The sequence below is a fragment of the Oreochromis aureus genome, linkage group 20 (assembly GCF_013358895.1).
Source record: "Oreochromis aureus strain Israel breed Guangdong linkage group 20, ZZ_aureus, whole genome shotgun sequence".
NCBI classification, from domain to species: Eukaryota; Metazoa; Chordata; class Actinopteri; order Cichliformes; family Cichlidae; genus Oreochromis; species Oreochromis aureus.
In genome coordinates, this window is record NC_052961.1 from 10,474,815 (window position 1) to 10,492,358 (window position 17,544).

Here is a 17,544-nt window from a genome sequence, read left to right on the forward strand (position 1 = left end):
ACTGTGATTGTTGTGCTAGCCACAGTGTTTTTTTAACATTTGAAACTCGTTGTGATTCTGAGAAAACAAAACAAATAAAAATCTAAAATCAAGATATAATCTCCCTCCACTGGTGAAAAACTGTGAGGCCTGCAAGTGTACAGTGTAACTTTTCCACCATTGTGATTAAACTACTCGGGAAGATGTAGAGCACTTCATGTAGTGCTGGGTAATGTGAAATCATTTGTGCGTGAAAAGTATGAAAATGCACAATTCATAATAAAGTTTCTTCAAAGGACAAAATAAATCTGTGCCTAATGCAGAAATATTGTGCATTACGCTAGCTCTAGCAGCTGTAATTTTTATCCAAAGTGAAGAATCATCTGTTTCTCACCTGAATATTTGCCTGTGGAAGCTCTTGGAAATATTGCATAACTAAAAACATATTTTTTTGGGAGACTATAAAAAGCGTGTTGACAACCTCTCTTTTCCTTTGTGTGAAATGTGGCCCAGAGTTGCAGAGAGCTTAAAATAATCCCAATGTGATTAATGGATTTGAAAAGAAGAGGCAACAAGTGAAGTCTTTGTAGGGGGTCCCAGACTCTGATCATCCACATGGCTAAAGGCAGGAGAATCAAAGAAGGCCAAATTTTGTGAGTTTGGGAATCATAATATATATATATATATATTTTAGCTTTAAGTAAACAAAGTCGATGCGGGGATCAAACCACAAATGTTTTTTTTCTACCACATTATTCATCCTTTTAGAACAAAGAGCTTCTGTTAGTTTCTGTTGCAGACTGAGGTGTGGTCTCGGGCCGTGTAAGCTGTCCTGACAAAATGAGGGGCTTTGTCTGCAGCCATAGAGGTGCAGCGGCAGCATTTGTGGCTGGGTGGGTGGATGGGGGGTTAGCAGGACACTGGTACCCCTCCTCTTCTGCCATCCCCCCCAGGAATAAAAAAAAGTCACAAAGCCAGTTCCTCTTGCCCCGTAGAGAGGTCCTGTCATGTCTCATAGAGTGTACCCTTTTGAGCAGGCAGCATCACTGGGGCTGGGCATAATATGGAACTGTCACTGTGGCCTTCTGGGACGTGCACGCTCCTCTGGGTGGCCTTTCCCTCTCAGCTGCCTCTAGGGGCCGTGAGGGGTGGTGGGCACCCCCACTGCCTCTCCATGGTCACGTGAAGGTCGCATTTTACAGGGAAACGCCAGAGGGGGCGAGGAGGGGAGGGTGGCATGGCAGTGGGGACAAACAGGGAAGGAAGGCTGAACATGAGAGGAGAGGTGTAGATATGAGTTAGCCGCTCCCCAGAGAACAAGAAGAGAAAGGGAATCGGAAAAGATGAGCACCACTTGTGTTTTATGGTATCAAAGCAGGAGTACGGAGGGGGGCTGCAGCTGGAATTAGGCCATCCAAAAGCACCAGCGATCGCCTAGAGGGAGGATTCCTCCTCATGCCATGTCGAGATAACACATAATCACTGACCCCATGCTTTCACACATGCACGGAGGAATTTAAAAAAACAAAAACAAAAAAAACACCTGCACACAGTTTGAGTTCAGCCACAGCCTGAGCCAAATCTGCTAACCCGGTCTCCTCCGCTCGCTACCCCGGCACAGATCGCAGAGACCTACGCCTTCCTGCCCAGAGAGGCGGTGACTCGGTTCCTAATGAGCTGTGGAGAGTGTCAGAAGAGGATGCACATTAACCCCAGCACTGCTGAGTTCAAAGGTAAAGGCACACACTAACCCAGAGACATCATTAACTGATGCACTATTTTTGAGATCAACCTTTAAGAGTTGTTAATGCTCAGACGCTTTGACACACTGACATGGAAAAGAGCTAATTACTATCATGTGATCATGATATTCTTAGATATACTGTGGTTTATCACATAGGACAGAGATAAGATAGAGGGGGTTGGCATCTGGATGACAGAAATTATGCTACATTGTCCTGTCAGACACTAAATATGAGCCGATATGATCTGAGGGATTTGTACTTTGAAGAGTTTTGAATCAAACCCTCATTAATAAAACATATGTGTGTATCCATCACTGACATGATGTAACAAAGACTCAAGAGGGCCGGCTCTCTGGGACCATACACAGCCTCTAAAATGATCACAGAGTTCCTCTAGTGGTTGGTGTGGAGACTGCAGGCAGCTTGCCAGACACATTGTTTGGTTTCTGGTGTTAAACACAGCACAGACTTGGATTTCTTTTGCAGGGTATTGAAGCAACTCTGCTGTACACAAAGCATTTGTCTGCATGATTAACTGAGAGCTTTTAGAACTTCTCCACAGAGGGATTCAGTAAAGGGAGAAAAGCCGGTCCAGTCTTTGTGCTAGTTCTTCAAAACTATAAGAAAAAGAGATGATAGAAAGATAAAAGAGGGGGGTTCACTGTGTTTGACAGTGTATAAAATGAAAAGACTTTAAGAAGGGGTCAGAGTGAAAGGTGACAAATTGTATTAAAAGAAATTCAACAAGACCTGAGGCTGTTTCTAGCCAGAATAGCATATTTGCAATGAAAATGAATATTAATAAAACCAATAAACTTTATTTTTTAAGTCCCAGAAAGCTGTCACTGAATATAACAAATGATGTTAAAACTAACTCGTGTACAGAAAGACAGTAGTTTTTCTGTTTTAAAATATTCCAAATTCCAGCAGGTGAGTTGTTTTTTTGGAAACCGTGCAGTTTTGTTGTGTTTTATTTTTCTTTCCCATGTTTTATAGTTGTTTAGCTAAGTAAATATTCTGTCAAGTGACAGACACTAATTGCTAGTGCTGCAAACTGCAGTTGTTTATGTGCTGATCTTATTTCTGTTGTAGTTTTTGAGAATGTGGTATCGTTACAGCTGACTGCATTACACCGTGAGGTTTTTCTGCTTTGACGTCCACCTTAGAGCATCACAGACAGAGATATAAAATCACAGAATCTGAGCTGACCCAGTGTAAAAGCATGGATCTATCGCGCTTTTCTCTGCTACAGTTAGAATGGTAGATGTTCATATTAAATATGGCAGAAATTTTAAATATTAAGTATGCTGTATGCACAAGTAATCTCTGTGAGCAAGAAGCTAAGGTTTCAGGCTCCTTTAAACACTCTGTTACTCACAGTTTTTTCTACTCTTGGCTCTCTATGATGTCATTGAGAGGGAAGATCCCTAATATGGTCATCTCAGCGCCACATGGTGCAAATTTCTGACTTCCCAGTTGTAGCTTTGAACTGAAACACCCCTTAAGTCAGACTTCCGACTCAGAAGTTCAGAGCAGTCCCACCAACCCGAACTCAAAAATGTAAGATGGCAGCAATTCACATGAACAGCGGTAAAACTCTAAAAGAAGTCATCTGTACAGCCACTGTTGTGTGTTTGTGACTCGCTAAATAAGCCATACACAGAGCACTGATAAGGCTCTACCCATGAATGTACTTTATCTGTGTTTTTAAACACAAAAAAACATTGTGCTGTTTTGCTAGTGATGTATGAATGGCTGAACCTTGCTAAGCAGCATTTGCTTTTTCAAATTTGCTGCTGGAATGCTCTCAACTAGGGAGTAACGTCATTTCCAGCTCTGAAATCAAACCTCTGAGTGAAATGAAACGCAACAACAGGTCTGCCTGTGAATGCAGAAGCTCCACCCACCCAGTGTTCAAAACAAACTGCTGCGAGGGGCAACCAATCAGAAGAAAGCTAGTTTAAAGGAGTGGGGAACTAAAATAGCAAAGTAAATATACTTCAAGTACCCCATGTAAGAGTGATGTATTAATATGGGCTCAGTAGTAACTCATTAATGAATATTTTATAATGTGATCACATATTTTGTATTTCAAAGTAGCAAGTAAGTAAATGTAGTGGAATAACTAATAATTAGTGTATAAATATTAAAGCACCTCAATATTATCATTACAGCAGCAACACAATTATAATAATGACTAGGTTACCTTAATTCATGCTTGTACTGTAATTACACAATAAACTGTATGTTTGTTATGCTTTCCTTCACCAGAGAACGACAGACCGACCTCGCTGGTCCCGGACCTCATCGATTACAACATGCCTCTGACTGCCACCTACCTGAAACAAATGAAACTGCAGTGCATGACTGCCACTGAAAGGGTAAGTGCCTCTCTCTCTAAGTGGATCTTTGTGAGGTGTGGGCAGAGATAAAAGCTTTTCCACCCCAGGTATAATTGCGCCGACTGCACGAGTCACCTCGTTATTTTCTTTAGAGGCTGCAGGGAGGGATGCTCTGTATGGGGAAAATGGGACGTAATACAAAACATCAGAGGGGGGAGCAGCCCAGTGTGAAATGAGGATTAGTAAATCTGTGGTGACGTCATATGAGAGACCACTCCCATGTGTAGCTGTGACAGAAACACTCAGGAACTGCTGCCACTAAAGTGCAGGGAGCGGCACTTGATGCTGATAATGTAGACCTCACTCACGCATAATTAGGATTATCCGGAACAATGACCCAGACTGTGATTCGCAGGTGAGTACAAATTAACAAACGCTCAGACTGTTGGTCGCATCTGTGCGCAGACAAGAGTGTGAGCAGGCCAATAATTTAATTATTAACCATCACAGAGGTTTATTTCAGCATTGTAGTAATTTGTTCCATATCTGTGCAGCACGGGTTTTGGAGCTCAGAGCAGCAGCTGTTCCATAATGCAGCAGATCACAAGTAAATTCACGACTGTGTGTTTAGTCTGTTGGAGCTTCACTTCTCAGCTGCCTGCACGCTGTTTTGCAGAACTTTGTTGGCTGCTAACATTCATCCCTCACTTTCTGTCTGGTAAAGAAACAAACGGCAGACATAATGAGTGAAAAAACATGCGGCAAACCCGAGTCTTTGGTTTGTTTTCCACCCTTTTTATCTTACTGTTGTGCTCTTAAAGAGGCCATTTTGGTTTGTCACAGGCCTCCAAATATAAACAGAAACTCAATGGTCTGCCATTAAATAGTATTCTAGGTGTGTTTCTTAATTGTTAAATTGGTAAAATACAAGATATTTTGGATTGAGGTTGAGATATTTGCACCAAAGACAATTTTGATTTTTTTTTGCAGATCTCTGCAGATTTCTGTCCATCTTAAGACAAACATATCTGCAAGCTTTCATCTGTACTGTAAGCTTTACTATCTTCAAAGAGTGATGCATCTTATCTACAACTCATGAAGTGAGCCTCAGTTTTAAAAGTTAACCTTGCCTCTCTTTAAATTATGTATCTATTTCTAAGCACAGACATTAATGATGCTACACATTCAGCTACTTAGAAACATGTAATTAGGAACCCTTTCTCCCACCCCCCCCTCTCTTTGATGCTCCACGGCTCACTTGGTGCCTAATAGAGCTGTCACTGAGCATTTTGGTCCTCCACGAACCCCCTAACAGAGGGAAGGCTGCGTATTCCCAGGAGTTTAGGCCTATTTGTGTACTCGTGTGGGGGGGAATGAGATGACGAGATGCGCTTCTGCTCCGTTCACGACACACATTGGTAGTTGTGCTCCCTCTGAGCGAGACACATGACAGCGTGCATGCAGGTCATTTATGCGAACATGAATTAAACCGGCCTGGGTCGCTCTTTGAAGCTCAGCTTTGGTATGAAATGTAAATAGGATTCATGCATTTAGTTTGGAGCCAAAACTCAGGACAGTCTGTGAATAGTTTGAGAGATTATTTAGCTCTCCTTCGCTTAATCCTCACCCTCGTGGCTTACTCATGTTTGTCTTACGCTAGAACAAGCTTCTTCAGGATTTCTGCATAACACAGTTAAAAATAGCAGTGCTCCAAGAAACATATTAGTTAAAAGAGAGAGAGTCTCCTGCTTTATTCTTCTCTTTGATGTCATCACTTTTTAGCCAGAAAATATCCACCAAAAACGTATGAACTGGAAACTGGTGGCTGTGATGTTTCCTCTGAATATTCTGGGCTCAGTGAGACCTCTCTGAAAGAATTTAACCTTCAAGCGAACAAATTTATGTATTTATATGTGCAATTCTGGTATTTTTAATCATAAAAACGCTTCCTACAGGAATGTTTACAGGAATTGGTGCAGCAGTGATAATAAAAGGTTGTGTGGGATCATTTATACATGTTGTACGTATGTTTTATTTTAACATACGTACAACTCTGATGTTATTGGAATTAGTCAAATGTTGGTAATTATTTGATAATAAGACTTCCTAAGCACTGTTGATATATTTCTGCAAAAAATATTTTAAATATAATTAGATGTTTGTTTAGATTTAGTTTGGAACAGAAACATGGAAGCAACAAATGACAAAAACAGTATGATGTAACATGATAACACCCATCTATCCCATTAAATTATACTGTGATAAATTCACACTTTAAGCATCTTTTTTTTCACAGTATAGCTACTTTTAGCTGTTAGATTTCACCAAAAATAATTCCTAACGCCACCCTAATGGGAATTTTTTTCCTCCAGCTGGAAATGAACCTGAGACTTTTTTGTTCTCAACTGAATGCGTTAACCTCTGCACTATGGAGACACTATAAGTACAGCTTTTATAATATTAAATAAAAAAACATTTGTTTTGTAAGCTCTAAACATACTAGATATAATTTGTTTGTATAATTTTCCGCATTCAGTTCCCTTTTGTACAAGCATGTTTACAAACTGTGATTAATGACGCTGGAATATTTTTGGATCTCTGTACTGGATAAAGGAAATGGTATAGGTATGATAAACACAAATAAAGCCATTAAAAGGTATTCCTGTATAAAATATAATGGGGTCATAAATGACTCCACTCAGTCATTTTCAACGCTTTAAGCATTAAGCATTAAGCATTAAGCAATTTAAATGGCCATCATTTTGCAAAAACAAGGATATTATCTGTGAAAACCCCCCCAACATAAATATAAAGCCTAACATTAGCTTCATATAGAAACTGAAGGAAGGGCTAACACAGGGCGAAGCACATATCGGTTTGTGATAAACTCGGTCGGTGTCAACCTGTCCCTTAGCAGCAAAAACTGTAATCAAAGTTGTCAGAACTGTGAGGAATCACTCCACGCCCTCTTCCCTCCTGTTCACTTCGCTTTTCCACTCTCACGCCGTCTTTCTTTCACGCCGCCTCCCTTCAGGATGATAGTTCGGTGAGCAGCGAGGACATGAACAACGCTGAGCCCACATGGGTCGCAGCTGAGCAGCCCCCAGTGCCTGAGTCGAGCCCACCGAATGGAGACAGGGTCAGCAACCCGGCAGCCACCATTAAAGAAGAAGACGGTAAGTGTCTGCAAACCGTCACAGCACAGTCCTCTCTTATCTCAGCATCATACTGTGCGCTGAGATTTTTTTCCCTTTTAGCTTTATTTACATCTGGAAGGCTACAGATTGGTATTATGCAGGAAACAGCTTGCCTTGTTCTTAGCGGACTAATCCACATAAATCCAGTCTTACAGGGGGTGGGACACCACCGCAGCCCCAATCCACTCGTCACCCCTCTCCCTCAGAGCTTACAGAAGTAGGACAAAGGCCGATGTTAACCTTCACAGATTAGGAGGGAGAAAAAATTGGGGCAAGTCACTGAAAGGGATTGATTCTGTGTTTCGCCAAACCTAGGTGTGACACGTGCAGGGATCTTAGCAGTAACTTGCTTTAAAAGCTGCACACACAGCAGGAAAAGAAGGCTCGCCCTCCCCCCATTGGTCCCTCCTCGTCCTCATCTCTTTCAGTTTTTTTCCCCTGCAAAACTCTTAAGATTCCCTCCTTTTACCTTAACTTTCATTTGTGGTGACAGTTGACCCCATTACACACTTCCTTCACAATTTCATTATGCACAGCACGAGGCAGGAAGTCCCCTCTCCTACTCCAACTCCCACTCTAAAATCTATTCCAGTAAACAGCCCCACATTAATGCTAAATTATGAAAACATCTGCACAGCTCATCTTCGTGTCTGCGTCTGTGTCCCTTTCCCTCCCCTCTGCCAGATGACGACTCCTCAGAGAGCGGCAGCGCCAACGGGCTGCCGGCTCTGACCTCCCCGGAGGTGCTAGCCATGGGTGGGAACGTCCCAGATGGTGGGGCATCGTACGGGGAGGTGGCGGAGAACGGGGTGAGCGCTCCCCTGGACTTCAGCACCACTTCATCTTCATCCTCCTCGGAGGATCAGCAGCCGGTGAATCTGAGCGACAGACTGCTGCCAGCGGGGAGCTCGCCACCAAACTCCTACCCTGCAGACCCCAACAGGAAGTACCCCATAAAAACAGAGTACACCAACAAGGTAACAGCAGAAACATGATCTGCACTGATCATGATAAACTCCTGTGTGTCTGTGTAATCCACAACAATGGATTTCTTTGTGTGTTTCTCTGTGTTTAGTCCCCTCCGTACAGCTCAGGAAGCTATGACTCTGTGAAAACTGAACTGAGCATGAGCGCAGAGGACCTGACCTCTGGTCGAGCACAGATAATTGACGACGATGACGACGATCACGATGACCATGATGACAGCGACAAGATTAATGACGCTGAGGGGCTGGACCCTGAGAGACTTAAAGCCTTCAATGTAAGTAATATTTGCAGCAGACCTAAATTAATATAGACGGAAAATACAGCGCAGAGCTGTTCATCAGCCTGTCAGCACAGATGTTAAATCATATGTATTATTACTCTGCGCACATGCTATTCTTTATTGCTTCGCTACATATTGAATCAGTCTCACTAGACGACAGCCTATGGTTTAATGATGTGTTTCCAGCCCGACGGGTTCTAGTTTTTGTATTTTTTTCAGTAGGTTTTATTTTTATTCAGTTTAATAATTTTTGCTTTCAGCTTAGTTTAGTTTGAAGTGAGGTAAATAATGTTTAGTTTTAATCATTGTTTTTATTTTTGTTTTTGCGATATGGGCAGTATTTGTCAGATAGAGATTTAAGAACATCAGAAGAATAATATTTTATTTTATTTCCCACATTCAGGTTCGGTACCTTCTCTTTAATTTAAATGACAAGGATTTTAGTAATTAAATGAATTTTTCAGATATGGAACTTACGTCAGTTCACTGATTGGTAGCAAATTTGTCTTTTGCAACAAAAACTCATTAGGTCCATGTGCACTTTTTAAACCTCAAAGTCTGCCTCTGAGGACAAAGATCAGTAAAGATGCACTTGGAACAAACTGATCAGCTGTAAAACAGAACACCTTATTGCTTAACAATAACAGGAGACCTTACACAATAATTACACCATAAACTGTTCTCAGAATAAATAAAGATAAATATGAAATAAATAATTTGACTGTACTCGTCATATCAGGTATGTACAAACAACATAATGATAATTTGACCTGTTTAAATGTCACGTGATCTGGTGTGTGTCTTCTGATTGGTGGTGTTATGGACACAGTGGCTTTTGCTTTTAGGGGTTTTTGCCAGCAAATCAAGTTTTAGGAAGAGGCTCTGTGTGGAGGGTCTGATTATCTTCAACTACATGCTGAAAGCTTTCACTTGATATTGTTATCTCATTTGTGACAGAGGTGGAGTTTAGAGGATTTAGTTACCAATAATAATCTTGTTTTCAGCTATATAAATTTATTTGTAATATATGTTCTGTATTTGCTCGTTTTATTGTGAAAACAAACAAATAACAAAAGATGAATCATGACAATCATGACCCAAAATATTTGTATTAGTACTCTTATTAAGTGGCTTCGTGGTGTAGTAGTTTTTCACATTTTCTTAACAAGCAAAAGACCCCTGGTTTGATCTCAGGAGGAGACAAAAATCCCTAAAAACTCAAATATGTGGAGCTACCTGCTGTGGTAATGCCTTGTGAATAAGGGAGCAGCTAAAAGTAGCTTGTTAAGTAAATAATAATGTGGTGGTAGTAAGAAGGGTTGATAAAGGTATCAAAGAAGAAATAGACTGACAATTGATATTTTGAAATGCAATTTTATGTGATACAGAGGGGTCTCTGCAGGGTTTGGAGCTCATTACACCACAGTTTCTACTGGTGCGGTGGAGGTGGGTGTGGGGCATAATATTTACAAGTTTTCTAGATGGGAAGAATTTGCATATACAAGCTTGTTCCAAACTATCCTATTTACTCTGTGAAATCCATTTTCTGTGCATTCCTGGTTTGAAAAGAAACCAGTAGAATAGCAAAAGTAGACTTCCAAATATGCCAACACAACCAGAAATATTGCCCTGGATTTGAGCAGTGACTCAATTTCCATCCCTCCTGTTGTCATCACCTCCCCCTCCCTCTTTTTCCTCTCTTCTTCCACTCTACCTCTACTGCCCCCCCAACCTCCTCCCCTGCCTTTCCTTCCCTCTTTTGTTTGACTCTCACACCCCTCTTTCTCTCTCTACCCTGCACCCCCACGATTTTTTCTGCTCTACATCCCTTGCCTCCCCTCCCCCTTCTCTATATCTCTCTCTCTGTCAGATGTTTGTGCGTCTGTTCGTGGATGAGAATCTGGACCGCATGGTGCCCATCTCCAAACAGCCCAAGGAGAAGATCCAGGCCATTATTGAGTCCTGTAGCCGCCAGTTCCCAGAATTCCAGGAGCGCTCCCGCAAGCGCATCCGCACCTACCTCAAATCCTGTCGCCGCATGAAAAAAGGCGGTTTTGAGGTACAAAGTGCCCCCAGATTAAGTGTTTTCTGCTCAGCTCATAACTATTCACATTCATAATGAAAAGCTCTCACTCGCCCCACTGCCAGATACGACCAACACCTCCCCACCTCACCTCTGCCATGGCCGAGAACATCCTCGCTGCCGCCTGCGAGAGCGAAACCCGAAATGCTGCCAAGAGGATGCGGCTCGATGTCTACCAAGCGACGGTAAATGTCTTGGCAGTTGGTGTTTGTGAATCTGCCCAGCAGGGATTTGGGAATGTGCTCGGCTGGCCATGCGTCATTAACAGCAGACTGCACAACACAAAATCCAATGTTCTGCCTAAACTGAAAATATTTAATTTCTTGTAGGATGAGCCAGCCTCTATTGACAAACCCACCTTGAGGGACCCAGCCCCCGTGGCTCCTTCGGGATTTTCCATTTCCAGTGCAGCTTTTGCCCAAGACCAGCTCTACACCAACGGAGGCCTCAATTATAACCTGCGGGGATATGGGACGGTCGGCAGCACCCAGCAGAACTCTGATGCTGTGCAAACCAACGGTGAGTCGCTTTCATTGGATTACGTCATCTGCCTCGATAACGTGTAAAAGAAAGGGTCGAAAGGAAGCCCACAGTATTTAAGAGACTGTATTTATTGATCTAGATATAAAAGCTAGTGTAAAAATACATGTATTCTTTGTTATGGCCAGCAGGGGGCATCACCTCTGGTTAGCGAAAGGAGCTCACATTGTATAGAGGCCTTTGGGAAAAATTACCCTACTTCTCACTTTATTTATGAGCCTCATAAACACTTTACCAGTAAATTTATAGTCTCAATCATTAGTTCCAAGTCTTGTTTGATAAAACATAATCTTCATTTTGTAAACTGGGGTTTACTTTACAGTAAAATAGACAATAGAGTTTGATGTGGTTTGGGTGTGGCCTTCTTACAATCAAATGTTGCCATATAAGAGTTCATCGACTTTGGTTTCTCTCACCAGGTTTCAAACAAACAAACAAACAAACAAACAAACAAACAAACAAACAAACAAACAAACACAGCCAAAAACAAATTAAAAAAACTTTTTTATATGCTGCATGGCTGGTCCATTCACACTGAAAAACACATATTCCACATTTTGTAGACTTTGTGGTAATGAGGCTGAATTTTTGTATGGCTATCTGTATTCTGTCATTAATGGAATCCCTGGTAATCAATGGCAAAAAGACTTCTGCAACACATTTGCTAAGATTTACCAAAACTACCTAACATTTTTACTTTTACTTTCGTCCTTTGTGAAATAAGCAGCAGCTCAGAAGCCTGCTTTGTGACTTCTTTTAATGGTCACCACCCTGCCTGAAATAAAACAGTGTGACTTGGTAAGATTAGCATATAGATAATCTGAGACCTGGTGAGTTATTCTGGTGATAACGCCTTTCACCGGGAGCTTCCAGTTAGCCAGAGGATATCTAGATGAAGACTTCCTCTTCCAGTCACATGGACTCAGATACATTTAAAAAAGCTAATAATAATAATCTGTGCATTGATATGCATTGATACATAACATACTCCCATAATTTTCTCTTTAATTTCTCTGTTAAATACACTCAAGTGATTCCACCCTGATACTCTAAAGGTCACTTCTTCTTCCCTTAGACCAGCGATGTCAAACTAATTTTACATTGTGGGCCACATATAGCCCATTTTGACCTTAAGTGAGCTGGACCATTGAAGCTCCTCTTTTTGTCAGTATAAAGAACTTTAACTGTGCATTGAATCCCTCAGTTATCGACAAATAAGAAAAAAGTACTTCAACAGCATGTCTCAGTTTTTCTACATGATAAAGAAATACTTTTATAGTAAATATGAAATCTGACAGCGTGACTTTTGGGACTAAATTGTAAGTAATAACTGCCCGATCGGATCTAATAATGAAACAAAGTTTTTTCTTGTTTTTTTAACCTCTGTTTTTTCTTTTTCTTTTTAAATTGTATGGAGCCTCAAAATAGAAATTTCTATTGTAGGTAGTGAAAAATATGAAACTTCTCAGTCACTTAAATGTTCATGTATTACTTCATTACTTTGATGTAGTATGAATGACTCTGGAGGTTTTCATCAGTAGGAAAAGCTGTAAAATTTATGAAAATACACTTAAAAGTCCAAAATCTGTGCCCTTCTTCACATTTTCCAAAGTCATCCTGTGGGCCGTATTGGAGTCTTTGGGTGTTCGATTCTGGCCCCCGAGCCTTATCTTTGACAGCCATGCCTTAGATCTACAGGTTTATATTGGGACATAATGTGTCAGTACAAAAGCATACACACAAAACTTACATTTACACCAAATCACGCAGGCTATAATCTGCAGTATTTCCCATTTGAGAACTCACTGTCAGCAGTTCTCAGGCCACATCTTCATCATTTCATTCATCCATTTTATTCTTATCTCCTTAACTGAGATTTCTTCTTCTTGCTTACATGTGACTTTCAACCAGCCCTCTGACTAAACAATTATATCTGGGGGAGGACGGCTTCTTTACGTGTTCAAATCATCACTTCTTGACGCCCCCAGCTCTCACTGTACTTTGCTTCGACGTCTTTACACTTTAACTGCCACTTCACCAGTTTCCATGGTTAGCCCGTTTAAAGCATCATTTTTGCTTATATAATAGAATAGACTGATTTTTTTCAGTGATTTATATTGTAAGGTAAAGACCCTGCAGTAATACAGAGAAAACCCCACAATCAAATGACCAACCTCCCACTGGTGACAGTGGGAAGGAAGAACTTTCTTTTAACAAGAAGAAACCTCCAGCAGAACCATGCTCAGGGAGGGGCCGCTTTCTGTAGTGAACAGTTGGGGGATTACAGATTTCTTTGGACTGTGAACCATCCAAAGCCACTTTAGTACGATTTAAAAATACAAAGATGAGGCTAGAAATGAACATAGAGCCACTTAAATGTATTTCCTGTATTGTCTGACTTCCCTAAAATATTCCGTTTGCCTCCGCAGGTCCCACAGATCTGAGTATGAAATCTGTCGGCCCAAACTCCTCCAGCGCCAACAGTCACGGTCAGGGAGGTGGCGGAGGCGGCGCTTCGGCTCAGCTCAGCCCTCCAGAGGTGACGGCGGTGAGGCAGCTCATCGCGGGGTACCGGGAGTCCGCGGCCTTCCTGCTCCGCTCAGCAGACGAGCTGGAAAACCTGATCCTGCAGCAGAACTGAGTCCGAGCCACACCGTGCCAGCTCCCTGCCCCCTCCTCGGCCTGTCCGTCTCGGGGCAGACTCTCACATACAAAGACACAGTTGTACATGAGTGATACTGCAGCGCACAGTGGGCCCTGTAGGTATGACACTTATCCCCACATGTTTATGTCTTTGGGCGGGCCAGAACATATCACAGGCTGAAAGATGTTTATTTATGCATTTGGTTCACTTTGACCTTATAGTGCCCTGTTATCTGTAGCCATTCATCCCATTCAATTCATCTTAGCACCTCAACCTCCATTTGTCTCAGGAAGCGATGATCTATGTGGAAAAAAAAAGAAAAAAAGGAAAAAGTGGTGCACAGACTGAGGTGTTGAATCAGCTTAACCACCGTAACGCCAAGTCAGCTCATTTGTGCAGACGTTTGGACAAATGAATAGTTTCCTAGCAGTGAATTAGCATCGTTATTTCTTTCTATTTGTGTGTAAAATATGCTGTACAGTGGCATGATTTGATTGGGTCATGTGAATCGAGTTGTTTCTAAATGATAACCGGATAACTGAAAGTCCACAGATGAATTGCTGCTAAAAGATGTGGCGACCTGCCACTTGACCTGTTAACCTCAACAGCTACTGTCGGATATGCTGACTTTCATATATATATAAATATATATATATATACTCCAAAAAAATAATAAGATTAAAAAATGTTACAAAGTAGAGCACGAAAATATCAGCAGTGACAGTGTTTGACAGTTTTCACCTGTAAAGTTTGACCAGAACAAGCAGATCCATCAACGCGTGGTCAATATTATACCTCTGTTCTGCTTAGTCGGAGTGATTTCCAGACTACGAGACAAAGACTCATTACCCAGCGCACCTTTTTGTTTTCACTTATCCTACTATGAATATTTCTATCACGGGCAGTTTCTCATTACTCAAAGGGAAGGAGGCTTTTCGGAAGCCTGGGTATGCAAATTGAGGTCACAGACTCCTGTCAGGGAGAGAAAGGAGATTAATTTATTGTTTAGACTCTTGGTGTTATAACCAGAAAAGTGGAAAAAGGTGCAATATTGAAGATAATCGGTAATGGTTGCTGAAATGACTTGATGAGGCGTTCTAAGAGGGTTAACTACCCTTCCCTCTTGCTGTAACTGTCAAGTTGTAAAAAGTAATGATATCCCATGCAGCATTGTAGCCAATTTCAATGTTGTTGTTTGTTGTGATTACTGATCTTTATCGCTAACCTCATAACTGAGGCACTTTCGTGTACTGGGATCAGTCAGTGACAAAAAAGGAAAAAAGGGACCTGGCAGAAAAAAACAGGACTTTATGTTGCACGTCTTTTTCAGGGGAGGGTCGGGTTGTTTCGTGGAAGAAGTGTTCAGTGACTATTCTTAAGTTTAGAAAGGGCACATAGAGCTCACACGCATCCATTAGAGACTGCGGCGGAGGCCGTGTGAGCACACGAGCGGGCGGGATGTTCAGACAAAAAGAAACTCCTTCGTCTGGGCGTGCGTCCGTCTGAATCGTCCCCTCTGACCCTGCATCACAGTCTCATTAAATACACGTCTGAAAACACACAGTTTGAAAAGAAGCAAGAGACAATCTTTGAAAAAGATGTAATCACATCACAGTTTACTCTCCCAGCTCTCTGCTATGGTGTGTGTGTGTGTTTATGTTTGTGCATGTGTGTGTGGACTGAGGACACAAACGAGTACTCAAAGCCGATCAAGAGCACAGCCTCACAACTTTTAATGGTGAGTCACTCAGCACAAAGACAGTTCTGTATGTGTGTGTGTGTGTTTGTGTGTGCGTTTCTTTTAATCCTTTCTGTCGATGTTGACAGTGTGTTGATTTCCTGTTTGTGTATAAGTGGAGTGACCCAGTTTGTAAACAGCATCAATCTGTGACGATTTAATTCAGTAGGCTGAAACATTCCAGACAAAGACTCTTCGAGCAGCCGAAAGCGGCTCGCACCTTACTGATTTGTCAAAGTTTAGAGAGCTATATTTCTGTATGTATCACAAATCCTATCACATGTATCATTAATCAGTCTCTTCGGGGTCATTCACCTCTTTCTCACCACCTGCAGGCCTGGCTAGTGATTCAGGACCTGCGCTTTATTACCATGTCATGATTGGGCTGCATTCACATTTACATTCACATTTAAATTCTATTATCTATTGCAAGTTTGGAAGCACTTTATAGCTCAGGATTAAGGTAACACAATGATTTGAGTGTGTTTTTACCTCATTTGAATAATTAGCTTCAGTTCTGACAAATGATTATAACAAAGGATAATCTGACATAACTCACAATCAGAGGTAGTTTTCATCAAAAAACAAAACAGCAGACAGCTCCTTTATCGGAGTTTAAACTCATCAGTGTGTTTGGTCCATCTGAGCGGTGTTTCATAACAGAGGAGAGAAGCAGGGCTTGTTATGAAAGGCCTGAATAAGCCTTGTTGGAGACCATCCCTATAGCTAATAATGATCAATCAGATTTCTTTCACTTATTCAGTTAAGGTCCCCAGGGGGCCTGTTTGAAGTGTCATACAGTGCTAACCACTGTGCTGCACCTAGTAAAGTCTTAGCTTTGGTAAAGTCTGACTTCAAATTTTAGTTTGATTAGTTCATAGATAAGAAAACAGAAAAGTAGCTGTAACGTTCGTGGCTGAATAACTGTGAAAGATATAGTAAAGAGATTTAAAAGAAAAATTTCAGTAAAGTTGAAAAAAAAAAAAAAGGTTAGCAGTGGCCTCTGGGGCTGAAGAATGAAGTCGCAGTTCAAGAGCTGTTCTGTCTTTTGGCCAAAGTATAGCAAACACTTTAAAAAATGACTGAAAAAACATCAAAGCTAATCACACTCAGCAGCCTGAAATTAGCAGAGAAATGTCTTCAACTTTTATATGTATTTATATGTAACATTATATATAATGTTTTCAACTTTTATATACTTTAGTTTTGGTTTCCTAGACATGTAACCAAGGAGCCAAATAGCTTTCAGACTTAATTAGTTAGACCTACAGCTGGCCAGAGCAATGAAATTGGTTATACAGCACTGAAGCTGGGCTACAGCTTCAGTGCTGAGCTAAACCTGCTTTTTACGGATTAGATGGTCATGATTGGCCGGCACAGGCAGAAATGGAAACATTTTAACCAAGTGGCAAAAATAGCAGAAGTGCCAAAAACTGCAGTTCCTCTAGTGACCACTTGAGGCTGTAAAGCTCAAAGTTAGGGGACGTAATCAGAGTCTGCTAGGCCTCACCCTGACTAATTTGTGTTACCACCGTGTTTTTGCTGTTCGTGCCTTTTGTAGAATTTTTATTGGGAATATCTGAGACATTTTATTTTTTGCTGTGCAGTGCACATATCCAGAAAGTTTTTGATTGGCACGTTAAATTCTAGCGTTTTATTAACTAGATGACAAGTGTGTCTATGCTTGGACTTATTTGGATGCAGTTTGTGTCCCAGGCTTGCTGATTTCTCAGCACTCTGCCTTCTTATCCACATACGATCACTTCTAGCTCCAAAAATTCCAACATATCTCAGCCAAAATGCTTGAACTGAGGCTTCACAAACCAGTTATTCAAATGAGAGCCATCTTTTATATGCAGTTCATGGTTTAAGCCTCTTTCCTAAAGGTGAATTTGTGATGTTGCTGAAACAGCCTTGGTTTAACTGGTCATCTCACTTTATGAAACACCCCTCTGGCCTCACACAGACATAATCATAGATGTACGGGACCTGAGTCCTCACACACGTCT

At 41.4% G+C, this 17,544-nt stretch overlaps 1 protein-coding gene across 1 annotated transcript in view; it reads left to right on the forward strand.

The window, feature by feature from the left end:
• nol4la (nucleolar protein 4-like a) overlaps positions 1–17,051 on the forward strand; it is a 32,031-nt gene extending 14,980 nt beyond the window's left edge. Inside the window, exons 3-11 of the mRNA XM_039604060.1 lie at positions 1,601–1,712; positions 3,996–4,105; positions 7,101–7,242; positions 7,948–8,240; positions 8,339–8,524; positions 10,401–10,589; positions 10,679–10,798; positions 10,943–11,132; positions 13,583–17,051. Of these exons, the coding sequence (XP_039459994.1) occupies positions 1,601–1,712; positions 3,996–4,105; positions 7,101–7,242; positions 7,948–8,240; positions 8,339–8,524; positions 10,401–10,589; positions 10,679–10,798; positions 10,943–11,132; positions 13,583–13,794 (1,554 nt within the window). The 3' untranslated portion in view covers positions 13,795–17,051. The remainder of the gene's footprint in view (positions 1–1,600; positions 1,713–3,995; positions 4,106–7,100; positions 7,243–7,947; positions 8,241–8,338; positions 8,525–10,400; positions 10,590–10,678; positions 10,799–10,942; positions 11,133–13,582) is intronic.
• The last annotated feature ends 493 nt before the right edge of the window (positions 17,052–17,544 follow it).